This window comes from Rhinopithecus roxellana, chromosome 6 (assembly GCF_007565055.1).
Source record: "Rhinopithecus roxellana isolate Shanxi Qingling chromosome 6, ASM756505v1, whole genome shotgun sequence".
NCBI classification, from domain to species: Eukaryota; Metazoa; Chordata; class Mammalia; order Primates; family Cercopithecidae; genus Rhinopithecus; species Rhinopithecus roxellana.
The window spans coordinates 155,467,853-155,484,233 of NC_044554.1; the positions used below are offsets into that span (position 1 = coordinate 155,467,853).

At 50.6% G+C, this 16,381-nt stretch overlaps 1 protein-coding gene across 3 annotated transcripts in view; it reads left to right on the top strand.

Moving 5' to 3' along the window:
* Positions 1-15,804, top strand: part of LOC104667968 (beta-glucuronidase) — a 22,016-nt gene extending 6,212 nt beyond the window's left edge. For all 3 annotated transcript variants that reach the window (XM_030932525.1, XM_030932526.1, XM_030932527.1), the window contains 8 exons: positions 102-289; positions 1,226-1,378; positions 1,593-1,771; positions 1,855-2,001; positions 6,160-6,244; positions 8,643-8,819; positions 12,028-12,163; positions 15,425-15,804. In XM_030932525.1, coding sequence (XP_030788385.1) covers positions 102-289; positions 1,226-1,378; positions 1,593-1,771; positions 1,855-2,001; positions 6,160-6,244; positions 8,643-8,819; positions 12,028-12,163; positions 15,425-15,591 — 1,232 coding nt within the window. In that variant the 3' untranslated portion in view covers positions 15,592-15,804. The remainder of the gene's footprint in view (positions 1-101; positions 290-1,225; positions 1,379-1,592; positions 1,772-1,854; positions 2,002-6,159; positions 6,245-8,642; positions 8,820-12,027; positions 12,164-15,424) is intronic.
* The last annotated feature ends 577 nt before the right edge of the window (positions 15,805-16,381 follow it).

A 16,381-nucleotide genomic window follows, 5' to 3' on the forward strand; every position in this document is an offset into this window, starting at 1 on the left:
GAAACAAATGGCTTCCTGGCAGCAGTGGCTGCAGGGCGCTCCCATTTGTGTGACTCAGGTCATGTCCCTCCCTCAGCCTTGCTCTCTCTTGTTTCTCGCAGGGCTGGTGAATTACCAGATCTCTGTCAAGGGCAGTAATCTGTTCGAGTTGGAAGTACGTCTTCTGGATGCAGAAAACAAACTCGTGGCGAACGGGACAGGAACCCAGGGCCAACTGAAGGTGCCGGGTGCCAGCCTCTGGTGGCCATACCTGATGCACGAACGCCCCGCCTATCTGTACTCGTTGGAGGTAATGGTGGTTTGGGACATGCCCAAGGGAGGTCTTTTGCCCGCATCTAGTGTCCCTGGCTTCAGCAGGAGCCCAGGACAGGTGAACGGGCAGGCGTGGTCCTCTGAGCTTTCTGATGTTTCTCACCCTTGGTGGGAGGCCCAGTTTTTTTTATTTTGGTTTTTTTTTTGAGATGGTTTCACTCTGTCACCCCGGCTGGAGTGCAGTGGCCTGATCACAGCACACTGCAGCCTTGAGCTGTCAGCCTGCAGCAATCCTCCTACCTTGGCCTCCTCAGTAGCTGGGACTACAGGCACATGCCACCATGCCTGGCTAATTAAAGAAAAAAGTAAGCTGGGCACAGTGGCTCATGCCTACAATCTCAGCATTTTGGGAGGCTGAGGTGGGTGGATGGCCTGAGGCCAGGAGTTTGAGACCAGCCTGGCCAACATGGTGAAACCCCATCTCTACTAAAAATGTGACAATTTGCTGGGCATGGTGGTGCACACCTGTAATTCCAGCTACTTGGGAGGCTGAGGCAGGAGAATTGCTTGAACTCAGGAGGCAGAGGGTGCAGTGAGCTGAGATCACACCACTGCAGTCCAGCCTGGGGGACAGAGTGAGACTGTCTCAAGAAAGTTTTTTTTTATAGAGATGAGGTCTCAGGCTGTTGCCAGGCTGGTCTTGAGTTCCTGGACTCCAGTGATCCTCCTGCCTTAGCCTCCCAAAATGTGAGAACTCCAGGCATGAGCCTCCTTGTCTGGTCAAGGGGAAGGCCCCGTTTTGAAGGGCAGGTCCCAGGGTCAGCCAGGGAAGGGCAGAGCCTCTGATTGCTGCATCTCTGCTTACAGGCCCAGAGGCGGCTGCTGGGGTGCACGAGGGGCCTTCCTGGCAGAGGGCAGGCCGGATGGGGCTCAGGCTGTCGGGTGCTCACACCTGGTGCTTTGGTTGTTGTAGGTGCGCCTGACTGCACAGATGTCACCGGGGCCTGTGTCTGACTTCTACACACTCCCTGTGGGGATCCGCACTGTGGCTGTCACCGAAAGCCAGTTCCTCATCAATGGGAAACCTTTCTATTTCCACGGCGTCAACAAGCATGAGGATGCGGACGTGCGTTGGGGCTCCTGGGTCCTTGTGGGGGCTGCTTCTGGTCACCCTCCACTTTCACCTTCCCTGTGTCCTGCAGTTGAGGGCAGCTCAGGGCAATGAGGCAAATGGCTCCAAATGGAGAGGGGACTCGTGGGGTGGCTCTCCAGGGTCCTGGCTCTCAGAGGAAGTGCAGCTTCGACAGGGACAGGGGTCATTCAGCTCTGCTGTCTCGTAGATCCGAGGGAAGGGCTTCGACTGGCCGCTGCTGGTGAAGGACTTCAACCTGCTTCGCTGGCTTGGTGCCAATGCCTTCCGCACCAGCCACTACCCCTACGCCGAGGAAGTGCTGCAGATGTGTGACCGCTATGGGATTGTGGTCATCGATGAGTGTCCTGGCGTGGGCCTGGCACTGCCGTGAGTCCCCTCTGTGCACCTGCTCACCTGCCCAGCCCGTGGGCTGCACCATGACCCTCTGTCCCTTCCCTCCTGGCCTGCAGGCAGTTCTTCAACAACGTGTCCCTGCAAAACCACATGCGGATGATGGAGGAAGTGGTGCGCAGGGACAAGAACCACCCTGCCGTCGTGATGTGGTCTGTGGCCAATGAGCCTGCGTCCCACCTAGAATCTGCCGGCTACTACTTGAAGTGAGTGCCCCCTGCCTGCCCTCGGCTAGACTGGGGAGGAGACCCTGGCAGGTGGCTGGCTGGGGTGGGCGTGTACTGTTCAAGATCAGCCTCCCGTCCAGCCCAATGGAAGGCCGTCTATACCTGGACATTCAGGGGACCAAATACCCACCCACATTGTGGTTTTCTATTTGTTTATTTTTATTTTTGAGATATAGTCTCACTGTGTTGCCTAGGCTGGAGTGCGGTGGCGTGATTTTGGCACACTACAACCTCTGCCTCCTGGGTTCAAGTGATTCTCCTGCCTTAGCCTCCTGAGTAGCTAGGATTACAGGCACTCATGAGCCACTGTGCCTGGCCTGGTTTTTTTTTGTTTTGTTTTGTTTTTCGAAATGGGTTCTCACTCTGGTTGCCGTGGTTAGAGTGCGGTGGTGCAATGTTGGCTCACTGCAGCCTCGACTTCCCAGGCTCACGTGATCCTCCTGCCTCAGCCTTCCAAGTAGCTGGGATTATAGATGTGTATCATCACACTCAGCTAATTTTTGCTTTTTTTGTTTGTTTGTTTTTTGATGCGGAGTCTCCCTCTGTTGCCCAGGCTGGAGTGCAGGGGCATGATTTCAGCTAACTGCAACCTTTGCCTCCTGGGTTCAAGCAATTCTCCAGCCTCAGCTTCCCGAGTAGCTGGGATTACAGGCATGGGCCACCACGCCTGCTGACTTTTGCCTTTTTTTTTTTTTTTTTTTTTTTTGAGATGGAGTCTCACTCTGTGGCCAGGCTGGAGTGCAGTGGTGCAATCTCAGCTCACTGCAACCTTCACCTCCCAGGTTCAAGTGATTCTCTTGCCTCAGCCTCCTGAGTAGTTGGGACTACAGACACACGCCAACACACCCTGCTAATTTTTGTATTTTTAGTAGAGACAGCGTTTTGCCATTTTGACCAGGGTGGTCTCGATTTCTGATCTCATGATCTGCCCACCTTGGCCTCCCGAAGTGCTGGGATTACAGACGTGAGCCACCGTGCCTGGCCAACTTTTGCAGTTTTCAGTGGAGACGGGGTTTCACTATGTTGGGCCACGCTGGTCTTGGAGTCCTCACCTCAGGAGATCCACTTACCTTGGTCTCCCAAGTGCTGGGATTACAGGTGGAGGCCACCGTGCCCGGCTAATTTTTGTATTTTTAGTAGAGACTGGGTTTCACCACGTTTGCCAGACTGGTCTGGAACTCCTGGCCTCTAGTGATCCTCCTGCCTCAGCTTCCCAAAGTGCAGGGATTACAGGTGTGAACCACCGCACCCGGCCCCCTTTTCTTCCTTATAATCGTGCAGTTCTAACTCAGCGTTCAGAGTAGGTTTTTCACTTGCGGTAGAGGCAGCAAAGGTGGTAGAAATGCTTCTTGACTCATACAGCACACCCCAATTTCATGCAGTGCTTTGGGCTGAGCCAAGTCTGCAGCAGGCAGAAGGCTCTGAGAAGTTGTCGCAGCCTGGGCCGTGGACAATTCAGAGCTCAGGCCACAGGGGTGTGCTCAGCAGGACTGGGTGGACAGGACGTTTGTTGCGAAGGGAAGGGGAAGAGTACAGGCTTCCAGGAGCAGGTGTTTGAGGCTTCCAGACAGGCTTCTTTGGGAGGTGACCAGAGGAGATGCCTGCTTTCTGAGGCAGGATTTGAAGGGAGCCACCCAGGCTGGAGAGGTTCAGCCAGGCTGTCCCAAGGCTTTGAAGCTTCCCATCTGAGAGCCTGGCTGTTGGAGAGTGTGGGTGTGGAACTTGAGGTAGGGAGTTCTGTTCTGATCTGTGCCAGCCACAGCCTTTGGATGGGCAGAGCAATGATTGGGGAGGGCGTAAAAGAAGAAATGGACTGAGGAAGGAGGAAAACAGGCTTCAACAACAGTCTAGGCTGGGTGTGGTGGCTCACACCTGTAATCCCAGCACTTTGGGAGGCCAAGGTGGGTGGATCACCTGAGGTCAGGAGTTTGAGACCAGCCTGGCCAACAGATATATTGAAACCCCATCTCTACTAAAAATACAAAAATTAGCCAGGCGCGGAGGTGGGCACCTGTAATCCCAGCTACTTGGGAGACTGAGGCAGGAGAATCGCTTGAACCTGGGAGGCAGAGGTTGCAGTGAGCCGAGATCATGTCATTGCACTCCAGCCTGGGCTACAGAGTGAGATGATTCTGTCTCTCAAAAAAAAAAAAAAAAAAAAAAAAAAACACACACACACAAACAAACAAACAAAAAACCAGTCTACTGTGGAGGCCTTGGGCGGGTGCTGGGAGCTCTGAGCACGGATGGGTCTTCTGTTGGGTTTTTCTTCCCTTCATCCCTTCTGGTTAACTCTACTCAGTGTCAGGGCCATTTCTTCTTCTTCTTCTTTTTTTTTGAGACAGAGTTTTGCTCTTGTTGCCCAGGCTGGAGTGCAATGGTGCCATCTGGGCTCACCGCAACTTCTGCCTTCCAGGGTCAAGCAATTCTCCTGCCTCAGCCTCCCGAGTAGCTAGGATTACAGGCATGTGCCACCATGCCTGGCTAATTTTGTATTTTTAGTAGAGACGTGGTTTCTCCATGTTGGTCAGGCTGGTCTCAAACCCCCGACCTCAGGTGATCTGCCCCCCTCAGCCTCCCAAAGTGCTGAGATTATAGGTGTGAGCCACTGCGCCTGGCCTGAGGGCCGTTTCTTCTAAGAGGCCGTCCCTGACTCTCCAGTCCAAGTTATGTTTATTGTCTAGCAGAGCCCAATTTCTGCCACCACTTGTCATTTCCATTTGAAACATTTCTTTCATTGTTTTTCAGAGTCAGGGACACGCTCTGTTCCCCAGACTGGAGTGCAGTGGTGTAATCATGGCTCATTGCCACCTCAGCCTCCTGGGCTTAAGCGATCCTCCTCACTCAGCCTCCCAAATACCTGGGATCACAGGCGTGCACTGCCATGCCAGGCTAAGTTTAAATTTTTTTTTCACGAGATGGAGTCTTGCTCTGTTGCCCAGGCTGGAGAGCAGTGGTATGATTTCGGCTCACTGCAATCTCTACCTCCTGGGTTCAAGCAATTCTCCTGCCTCATGTGTAGCTGGCATTACAGGTGCGTGCCACCATGTCTGGCTAGTTTTTTTTTTTTTTTTTGTATTTTTTGTAGAGATGGAATTCCATCATGTTGGCCAGGCTGGTCTCAAACTCTTGACCTCATGATCCATCTGCCTCAACCTCCCAAAGTCCTGGGGGGATTACAGTCATGAGCCACCATGCCCGCCCCTAATTTTTAAATTTGTTGTAGAAACAAGGTCTTGCTATGTTGCCCAGGCTGGTCTTGAAATGCTGGTCTCTAGTAAGCCTCCCAAAGTTCTGGGATTCTAGGTGTGAGCCACCGTGCCCAGCTCTTGCACCATGTCTCTGTGCATGCGTCTCCACTCCCACTGCCCAGGACCTGTGGACTTAGATTTGAGTCCCTGCTGAGCACCTCACACCCAGCCCCATGCCTACTTTCCAGGGAGTGCCCCTGTTTGCTTGATGCATTAATAAATACCCACCCAAATCTGCACCCATCCACTCCTGTGTTCAAGAGCTGTTTCAGGGAGTCAACCTCATTTTTAGCAGTCCAGTGGCCTCGGCTCTGTGTACCTGGAAGGGTGGCTGCTCCTCTGGGAGGATAGGATTTGGAGATGCGGGGAGAAAGAGTGGTGTTAGAGAGCTCGGTCTAGGACTAGAGGAACATGTGCCCTTACGTAAAATACATCTCCAGTTAGGGAAGAAAGCAGTGGCTCCATGCTTTTTTTTTTTTTTTCTTTGTTTTTATTTGTTTTGAGACAGGGTCTTGCTCTGTGGACCAGGCTGAAGTGTAGTGGCGCGATCTCAACTCACTGCAACCTCCACCTCCTGGGTTCAAGTGATTCTTGTGCTTCAGCCTCCCGAGTAGCTGGGGTTACAGACATGCGCCACCATGCCCAGCTAATTTTTGTATTTGTAGTAGAGAAGGGGTTTCACCATGTTGGCCAGGCTGATCTTGAATTCCTGACCTCAGGTGATCCATCTGCCTTGGCCTCCCAAACTGCTGGGATTATGGGTGTGAGCCATCTTGCCTGGCCCCGTGTTGTATTCTGGCGGGGGAAGATGGGACAGAGAGGATGGGAGGGTGTCTGAGCCATTCCTGGACTGACAGAAACTGTGTCTTCTGCCTTTTGTGGACAGGATGGTGATCGCTCACACCAAAGCCTTGGACCCCTCCCGGCCTGTGACCTTTGTGACCAGATCCAACTATACAGCAGACAAGGGGGTGAGCCTGGGGGCCCCCATCCCACTTCTCCCTGACTTTGCCTAGGCTCGTCCTGAAACCTGCTCATTGGAACAGCTGGAAAGAACCATGCACTGCCAATCTGGGTGTTTTTTCATTTTGTTTTTTACTTAAAATGATAGAGATGGGGGTCTCGCCATGTTGCCCAGGCTGGTCTCGAACTCCTGGGCTCAAGCGATCCTCCTGCCTCGGCCTCCCAAAGGGCTGGGGTTACAGGTATGGGCCACTGTGCCCAGCTGCATCCAGTCTGTTTTCACAGCTGGTCTTTGGGTTAATGAGAATTCTCCCCCTGCTTACTCGCCAGGCAGTGCGTCTTTCTCAATCCAGGGAGGCTGGGCACAGGGAGATGGGATTTATTTGCTCAGTTTGGACTCAGCGTTTTTTGCACTTCAATGTAATAAACGCATAAAACGTCAAAGGTTTAAGGGAGCTTAGAGTTCATCTGGTCCACGCCTGGCTGATGAGAATCTCTAGGGGAAGTTTTTATGAAATGCCAGATCTCTACATTCTTAGATCCTGATTTAGTAACTCCAAGGTTGGAACCTAAGTTTTCCTTTTTCTTGTGTAGAGGCAAGGTCTTACTCTGTTGCCCTGGCTAGAGTGCAGTGCTGTGATCACAGCTCACTGCAGCCTTTGAATTCCTGAGCCCAAGTGATCCTCCTGCCTCAGCCTCCCAAGTCGCTAGGACTCCAGGTTTTCACCACCACGCCTGCCTAATTTTACATTTTTTTGTAGAGGTGGGATCTCTCTATGTTGCCCAGGCTGGTCTCAAACTCTTGAGCTCAAGTGATCTCCTGCCTTGGCCTCCCAAAGTGCTGGGATTACAGGGACGAGCCACAGGGCCTGGCTGACATTAACATTCTTATTTTTTTGAGATGGAGTCTTGCTCTGTTGCCCAGGCTTGAGTGAAATGGCGCAATCTCAGCTCACTGCAACCTCCTTCTCCCGGGTTCAAGCAATTCTGCCTCAGCCTCCTGAGTAGATGGGATTACAGTGGACAACACACCACACCTGGCTAATTTTTGTATTTTTTAGTAGAGGTGGGATTTTGCCATGTTAGCCAGGCTGGTCTCAAACTCCTGACCTCAGGATCCAACACCTCAGACTCCCAAAGTGCTGGGATTACAGGTGTGAACCACCGCACCCGGCCAGCATTTTTACTAGAAAGAAGTGTGTTCAGGACACATTAGAAACTAGCCAGTTGGACACAGAAGCCTCTGCTGCTCAGCCGTGAGCACTGCTTTGCTGAAGCTTGGGGTGGTCCTACTCGGTCTTCCCTGCCCTGCTCCTAGGATGGACTCTTGCAAGTCCTCTACAGCCCACAGTGCTGCCTCGTGAAAGCTGCCTCAAGATTCTCTGTGACAGCCGGGCATGGTGGCTTACGTCTATCATCCCAGCACTTTCAGAGGCTGAGGCAGGCGGATCATTTGAGGTCAGGAGTTCAAGACCAGCCCAGCCAACTGGTGAAACCTCGTTTCTACCAAAAATACAAAAAACTAGCCAGGCATGGTGGTGTGCCCCTGTAATCCTAGCTACTCGGGAGGCTGAGGCACAAGAAGCACCTGATCATGGGAGGCAGAGGTTGCAGTGAGCTGAGATCGCACCACTAACATTCTAGCTTGGGTGACAGAGCAAGACTATGTCTCCAAAACAAAACAAAAGATTTTCTGTGAGAATGACTTCATCGGCCTCTCGGGTGGGAGCGCTTCTCCAGGGCAAAGTGAGGGGAAGCCCAGTGATGGGAGTGCTGCCTGGAGAGGACACAGTTCCAGTGGCGGGGGCCCTGGGCTTTGGCTGAGGACTGTGCGTTGGCAGCTGCTGTGCCTCTCACAGCCCTTCCCAGCTGCGCATGTCGTGAGCATCAACGTGGAGTGACAGGCCTGCCTCCTTTGGGCCACTTTGTGACCATGTTTCCTGTCTATGGAGCAGGGTAATTTCAGGATCTAAATTGGTGTACTTGCATGTTCTCAGCCCCAGGAGGCAGCTCTTCCCGTTCTAGGTGTTTTTTTGTTGTTGTTGTTTTTGTTTTTGTTTTTGTTTTTAGTAGAAATGGGGACTTGTGATGTTGCCCAGGCTGGTCTTGAACTCCTGGGATCAAGCGATCCTCCCACCGTGGCCTCCCAATGTGCAGGGATTTCAGGCATGAGCCACCATGCCCTGCTAATTTTCTTACTACTATTTTTTGTAGAGCTGGGGTCTTGCTGTGTTGCCCAGGCTGGTCTCGAACTCCTGGCCTCAAGCCATCCTCCTGCCTCAGCGTCCCAGAGTGCTGGGATTACATCCCCTTCTTACGTTCTCTGTCAGAGGAGCCCCGCAGTGTGTGAGTGCTGAGTCATGCTGTCTTCTGGGTGCTGAATGGTCTCTGCTGCTCTGGTCCTAGGCTCCGTATGTGGACGTGATCTGTGTGAACAGCTACTACTCTTGGTATAATGACTTCGGGCACCTGGAGTTGATTCAACGGCAGCTTACCACCCAGTTTGAGAACTGGCATAAGATGTATCAGAAGCCCATTATTCAGAGCGAGTATGGAGCGGAAACGATTGTAGGGTTTCACCACGTAAGCAGTGTTGAGCTTTCTGGAGATGTCACTCACCTCCCCCAGCCTGCCCTGCACCCACTGCACTGCTCCCCTCACTTCAGCTTTGGGCTTACCTCCCTCTGCCCTGTCCACGTTCTCTCCTGCCAGCAGCCAGGCCTCTGCCCCACTTGCTTGGTCCTCAGAGGTGGCCTCCTTACTGGCTTTGTTTCCAGACAGCCTCCTATCACCCATGCCCAAGTAGTCTTTCTAGCAAATCCAAATTTGTATTTGTTTTTGAGACTGGGTCTCTCTGTCACTAAGGCTAGAGTGTGGTGATGTGATCACTGCTCACTGCAGCCTTAACCTCCTGGGCTCAAGTGATCCTCCCACCTCAGCCTCCTGAGTAGCTGGGACCATAGGCACATGCCAACATGCCTGGCTAATTTTTTTTACTTTTGTAGAGACGGGGTCTTGCTTTGTTGCCCAGGCTGATCTTGGTTCCTCGGCTCAAGTGATCTCCTGCCTCAGCCTCCCAAAGTGCTGAGATTACAGGTGTGAGCCTCTGTGCTAGTCACAGATGACAATTTAGGGAGTCCTGTCATTGGCTCCCCCAGGCCCACAGGACAAAGCCCTAAACCCTGGTCAGGACACTCGGTGTCCTCTGCTCTCTCCTGGGTTTTCATCCTCTTCTCCCCTCACTCCCAGCCACTGATCTGTTTCCACTGCCCTCGTTTGCTCTCCCGCTCTTGCTTGAGCTGTTTCTTCTGCCTGGAATTCCCATGTTGGCACCACAATCACCAACTAAAGGATCCTTTTTTTTCCTTTATTTTTTGAGAGCTGGGGTCTTGCTATGTTGTCCAGGCTGGTCTCAAACGCCTGGATTCAATTGATCTTCCCACCTTGGCCTCCAAAAGTGCTGGGATTACAGGTGTGATCCACTGTGTTAGCCTTTTTTTTTTTTTTTTTTTTTTTTTTTTTTGCAAGGTCTTGTTCTGTTGCCCAGGCTGGGGTGCAGTGGTGCCATCATAGCGCACTGCAGCCTTCAACTCCTGGGCTGAAGCGATTCCCCTGCCTCAGCCTCCTGAGTAGCTGGGACTACAGGCATCACCACCATGGGCAGCTTATTTTTAATTTTTTTGTAAAGATGGAGTCTCGCTATCAGGCTGGTCTGGAACTCCTGGCCTCATGTGATTCTCCTGCCTTGAACTCCGAAAGTACTGGGAATCCAGGCATGAGCCACCATGCCCGGCCTCTCCCCATGTTTTTAATCCATCTGATTTTTTTGTCCTCCTCACCAAAGATATGTTGGTTTGTCTTGTGAGGTTTTTTTTTCATGTGTATTCCTGAACCCCATCCAGCCCCTCATTCCCACCCCAGCCAGCTCACACTTGTTTGTCACATCTCCTGGGACTCCCGTTGACACACAGGGAATAGCCACCCACAGTGGACTGTGCTGTTTTGTTTGCACCCTTAAATTTATCATGCTTATAGAATGCCATGCTTATCCTTTCTGAAAAGGTAAACAACTCTGATTTTTTTTTTTTTTTTTCCGACAGAGTTTAGCTATTGTCGCCCAGGCTGGAGTGCAGTGGTGCAATCTTGGCTCACGTACCTCTACCTCCTAGGTTCAAGCGATTCTTGTGCCTCAGCCTCCCGAGTAACTGGGATTACAGGCATGCACCACCATGCCTACCTACTTTTGTATTTTAAGTAGAGATGATGTTTCACCATGTTGGTCAGGCTGGTCTTGAACTCCTGACCTCAAGTGATCCACCTGCCTCCCAAAGTGCTGGGATTACAGATATGAGCCACCGTGCCAAGCCCCAGCTCTAAACTCTTAAGAAACTCTCGAGAGGGTCTAGGTCGGTGCTGATAGAACCTCTGCAGTGCTGGGCCTGGTGGCTCACACCTGGAATGCTAGCACTTTGGGAGGCCAAGGTCAGAGGATCTCTTGAACCCAGGAGTTTGAGACCAGTCTGTGTAACACAGATCCCATCTCTACAAAAAATTTAAAATTAGTTGGGCATGGTTGTGAGTGCTTGTAGTTCAAGCTACTTGGGAGGCTGAGGTGGGAAAATTGAGCCCAGTAGGTCGAGGCAGCCATAATTGCACCACTGTACTCCCACCTGGGTGACAGAGTGAGACCTTGTTTCAAAAAACAACAAAAACAACAACAACAAAAAAAAAATCTTGCAGTGATGGAAATGTTCTACATTTGCACTGTCTGAAAGGGTACACACTAGCTACACATGGCTATTGAAGTCTTGATATATGACTAGGATAACTGAATTGATTTAGTTTAATTAAAAACAATGTTTTTGAGACAGCCTCACTCTGTTGCCCAGGCTGGAGTGCAGTGGCATAATCACAGCTCACTGCTCACCCTCCTGAGCTCAAGCAATCCTCCCTCCTTAGCCCCCAAAGTAGCTGGAATCTCAGGCGTGTGCCACCACGCCTGGCTAATATTTAGACTTTTTGTAGAGACTGGGTCTCACTGTGTTTCCTAGACTAGTCTTGAACTCCAGGCTCAAGTGATCTTCCTGCCTCGACCTCCAAAAGTACTGGGATTAGAGACCTGAGCTACCATGCCCAGCCTGGTTTAGTTTAGTTTAATTTAATTTAATTAATATACATATATATATCAGAGACAAGGTCTCACTGTGTCACCTAAGCTGGAGTGCAGTGGTGTGAACACAGCTCACTGCCACTTCGATCTCCAGGGCTCAAGCAGTCCTCCCACCTCAGCCTCCCAAGTAGCTGGGACCACAGATGTGTACCACCAGGCTTGGATGATTTTTGTATTTTTCATAGAGATGGGGTCTTGATGTGTTGCCCAGGCTGGTCTTGAACTCCTGGGCTCAAGCAGTCCGCCCACCTCAGCCTCCTAAAGTGCTGGGATGACAAGCATGAGCCACTGCACCTGGCCCAAAGACATATTTTTACCAGTAGTGTAGGTTAGCTTTAAGATTGTACCAGCAGATAGAGGCAGAAAAGTAATGTAAAGCGAATATCAAATTACATTCATAAATAAAGCAGTTGCTCATTAAGGTTATCTTTTTCTTTAAACCTCCTTTTTTATTCTGGGTTACATCATTCCCTGGCTGTCTTGACCTCAGTGAGTCATGAAGTCACTATAGCCCCCTGTGAGGACAGATATTTTGGTCACCATCAAGTGGATCTTTATTTTTATCTAACTTTACAATTCTGCCAGTTCTGACTCTTACATTCTCTTTGCCTTGAATCCCAGGATCCACCTCTGATGTTCACTGAAGAGTACCAGAAGAGTCTGCTAGAGCAGTACCATGTGGTTCTGGATCAAAAACGCAGAAAGTACGTGGTTGGAGAGCTCATCTGGAATTTTGCCGATTTCATGACTGAACAGTGTAAGTGGCAGTTTGGCTTATGGGATAAGGTACCCGTCCTTATTTTTTCAGGTTGCCTTGCCAATGCTGGCCATTTCAATTGTAAGAATATTGGAAACAGTGGGGAAGCTGGGTTAATCCATGTAGGTTGCGTTGAGAATTTTGTAGGAAAAGTAAGTTGTGCTTAGGAAGCAGGAAAGCACCCAGGCCCCCCGCCTCCCAAATATGGTCAAAAAGCAAACAGGAGAGTCAGCTATGGTGAGACGGAAATGGCTAGCTTGCCTTGTTCTTGTCTATTTCATAGCCAAGGAGGAAGGAAAAATAGGACCTCATTATGGATTTACTTTTGAGAAACACTCATTATTCCATAGTAGGGTACAAAGCCTGAGAAGCTTAAGGTATTTCAGGCTGTTGTATATTACTCACTTGCAAAAGTGAATACAGGTGAGTTTCAACGCATCTTGAACGTGGCAGCATTTAAAAGTCTTCAGGCTGGGCGTGGTGGCTCATGCCTGTAATCCCAGAACTTTGGGAGGCCAAGCTGGGAGGATCACTTGAGACCAGGAGTTTGAGACCAGCCTGTTCAGCATAGCAAGACCCCATCTCTACAAAAATAAATTAGCTAGGCGTGGTGGTGTGTGCCTGTAGTCCCAGCTGCTTGGGAAGCTGAGGCAGGCGGATCACCTGAGCACAAAGTTGGAGGCTACAGTGAGCTGTGATTGCACCACTGCACGAGAGCCTGGGCAACAGAGCGAGACCTGCCTTTAAAAAACAAAATTGGTCTTCAAAGAGAATAAGATCTGTGTTCTCACGTGGGGATGGATGAGGGGCTGCCATGTTCGCAATGAATGTGTCCCATTTCTTCTTAGTTTATGGACTTACTGTAAACTCAGGACGGCAGTTTGGTGGGTTGGAGAAGGACATGGTAGTGGTGGGAATTGCAATACATTCCTTATGGGGGAAGACAGGCCTTTGAAAGGTTAAAGCTTAAAAGTGAGAGTGGAAAAGGGATGAATGAATGAACAAGATGAAGTGAGAAGGAAGAGGTAAAGGGAAAAGGAGAACAGGAAGCTCTTCTCTGCATGCCACCTGCAATAAATGGTGTCTGGGGACATCCGTGATGGCAGTTTGTGGAGAGGCGTGAGGCTTTATGTGATAAGAAATGGTCTGCGGGCTGGATGCAGTGGCTCATGCCTGTAATCCCAACACTTTGAGAGGCCGAGGTGGGCAGATCACCTGAAGTCAGGAGTTTGAGACCAGCCTGGCCAATATGGAGAAACCCTGTCGCTACTAAAAATACAAAATTAGCCAGGCGTGGTGGCGCATGCCTGTAATACCAGCCACTTGGGAGACTGAGGCATGAGGACTGATTGGATCTGGGAGACGGAAGTTGCAATGAGCTAAGATCACACCCTGTACTCCAGGTTAGATGATAGAGTGAGACTTTTTTTTTTTTTTTTGAGATGTAGTTTTGCTCTTGTTTCCCAGGCTGGAGTGCAGTGGCACTATCTCAGCTCACTGCAACCTCCACCTCCCGGGTTCAAGCAATTCTCCTACCTCAGCCTCCCAATTAACTGGGATTAGAGGCAAGTGCCATGACACCCAGCTAATTTTGTATTTTTAGTAGAGACGGGGTTTCTCCATGTTGGACAGGCTGTGCTTGAACTCCCAACCTCAGGTGATCCGCCCGCCTCGGCCTCCCAAAGTGGTGGGATTACAGGCTTGAGCCACCATGGCGGGCTGAGACTCGGTCTTAAAAAGAAAAAAATGAGCTGCATCACGATGGGCAAGTCGCCTAAGCGTATCATAAGCCTGTCCAGTGGGGATAATGCCGCCACCTTGTGGGTGTTGTAAGGGCTGCATTTGACAAAGTACTTGGCGGTGCCTGTGTTCACTCATGGAAGAAACAGTCTTGAACCTTTTGGTGGGGAAGGCTTCCTTTCCATTTAACATTTCCATTTAGTGGTGGTCTCACTGGGGACGGAGAGTGTCCTGAGAGCACAGTCCTGATAGCTCGATGCCAACTGTGCTCCCCACCAGGCTCAGCTCAGGCCTAATGACCACCAGTGGTGGGTGCTGCCATGCTGGATGTTGGCCCCAGAGGGCTTTGACCTCCACCAGTAGGTCCCACGTAGGCACCTGTGGTTGGTCAGGACCCTGGCTCCCACACGGCGCTATCTCTTCAGAAAGACCCAAGCATTTTGAAGGGTAACTGTCCCAGATACCCCCAGCTCTCTGCCAACCCAGTTACCAGACAGCTGGGTACCCAGCATGTAAATCTTATTTTGCAAATAAAAGATAAACTTTTGGTGCTTTTTTTTGGGGCGGGGGGGACGGAGTCTCACTGTGTTGCCCAGGATGGAGTGCAGTCACAATCTCAGCTTACTGCAACCTCTGCCTCCTGGGTTCAAGCAATTCTCCTGCCTCAACCTCCTGAGTAGCTGGGACTACAGGCACCCACCACCATGCCCAGATAATTTTTGTATTTTTAGTAGAAACCAGGTTTCACCATATTGTCCAGGCTTGTCTTGAACTCCTGACCTTGTGATCCAACTGCCTCGGCCTCCCAAAGTGCTGGGATTATGGGCATAAGCCAATGCGCCTGGCCTGTTTTTTGTATTTTTAATAGAGATGGGGTTTCCTCATGTTGGCCAGGCTGGTCTTGACCTCCTGACCTCAGGTGATCCACCTGCCTCAGCCTCCCAAAGCGCTGGGATTACAGGCATGAGCCACCACACCCGGCCACTGTTTTGGGTATTTCCCCTAACAGAGTAGAAAACTAGGAATCAACACACCAGGGAACCCGGGTGTTTGAGCAGAGCAGTGGTACTTAAATATTTCAACCCATAAATTGTCGTTTCACAGCAAGCATCCTGAAACTATAAGAGGACATTTGGCTGAACATGGTGGCTCGTGCTTATAATCCCAGCACTTTGGGGAGGCTGAGGAGGGCAGATTGCTTGAGCCCAGTAGTTTGAGACCAGCCTGGGAAACATAATGAGATCTTGTCTTTACTAAAAAATAAAAATAAAAAAAAATTAGCCGGGCATGGTGGTGCTTGAGAGGCTGAGGCAAGAGGATCGCCTGAGCCCAGGAGGTTGAGGCCGCAAGGAGCTATGATTGTGTCTCCGCATTCCATCCTGGGGGACAGTGAGATCATCTCAAAAGAAAAAAAAAAAAAAAAGACATTTCTATGTAGTGCCTACCTTGGCTCCAGTGTGGTTCTAACTTGACCCATCAGAAGTCATCTGAATCGCTTTGTGTCTTTTTTTTTTATTTTAGCACCGCTGAGAGTGCTGGGGAATAAAAAGGGGGTCTTCACTCGGCAGAGACAACCAAAAAGTGCAGCGTTCCTTTTGCGAGAGAGATACTGGAAGATTGCCAATGAAACCAGGTATCCCCACTCAGTAGCCAAGTCACGGTGTTTGGAAAACAGCCCGTTTACTTGAGCAAGACTGACACCACCTGCGTGTCCCTTCCTCCCCGAGTCAGGGTGACTTCCACAGCAGCAGAACAAGTGCCTCCTGGACTGTTCATGGCAGACCAGAACGTTTCTGGCCTGAGTTTGATGGTGATCTGTGCTAGCAGGGAACACTAGAGGTGGAAATAAAAGATTTTCTAGTATGGAAATAAAGAGTTGGCATGAAAGTGGCTACTGAAAAGCATCTGAAATCATTTCTGTGCGTCGCGCTGTTTTCAGAGCCTTAACTATGTGTGGACTGTGGAGAAACTGCTGCTCCAACACACCCACCATGTTCAGAGCAGCTGGTTCCAGAGGGCATCTGCAGGAATAGCCCCATGGTCCTAGGGCCGCCTTGTTTGTGTAGCAAACCGGGCCAGCCTCGACAGGGAGTGAGTAGAAGACTTTCACAGCTGCTGTTCAACTCCTCAGATGAGCTAAAGTCCCACATGTACCAACAAATTCATAGAAACGCTGTCATGCTGCAGCACTTAACAGGATCTGTGAGCCAGTTTCCACGTAGTTAATTAAGCTGGCAGTGTCTGAACTGGAAGGTTAAAGGTAACTGGTTCTCCCAGGACATCGTTCTGACCTCAGCCATAGGGTCTTGACAGAAATGGACAGATGAGTGTAAAAGCCCATTGGCTTTATCATAACGGATGCCACTGAGTGTGACAAGACCTCCTTAAACAACTCTGCCTACAAATCAGCATTCCATGGCTTTATACCCCGAAATGACGCCACCTACCCCCTCCCAGAGCACAGTCTTTCCTTAAGGA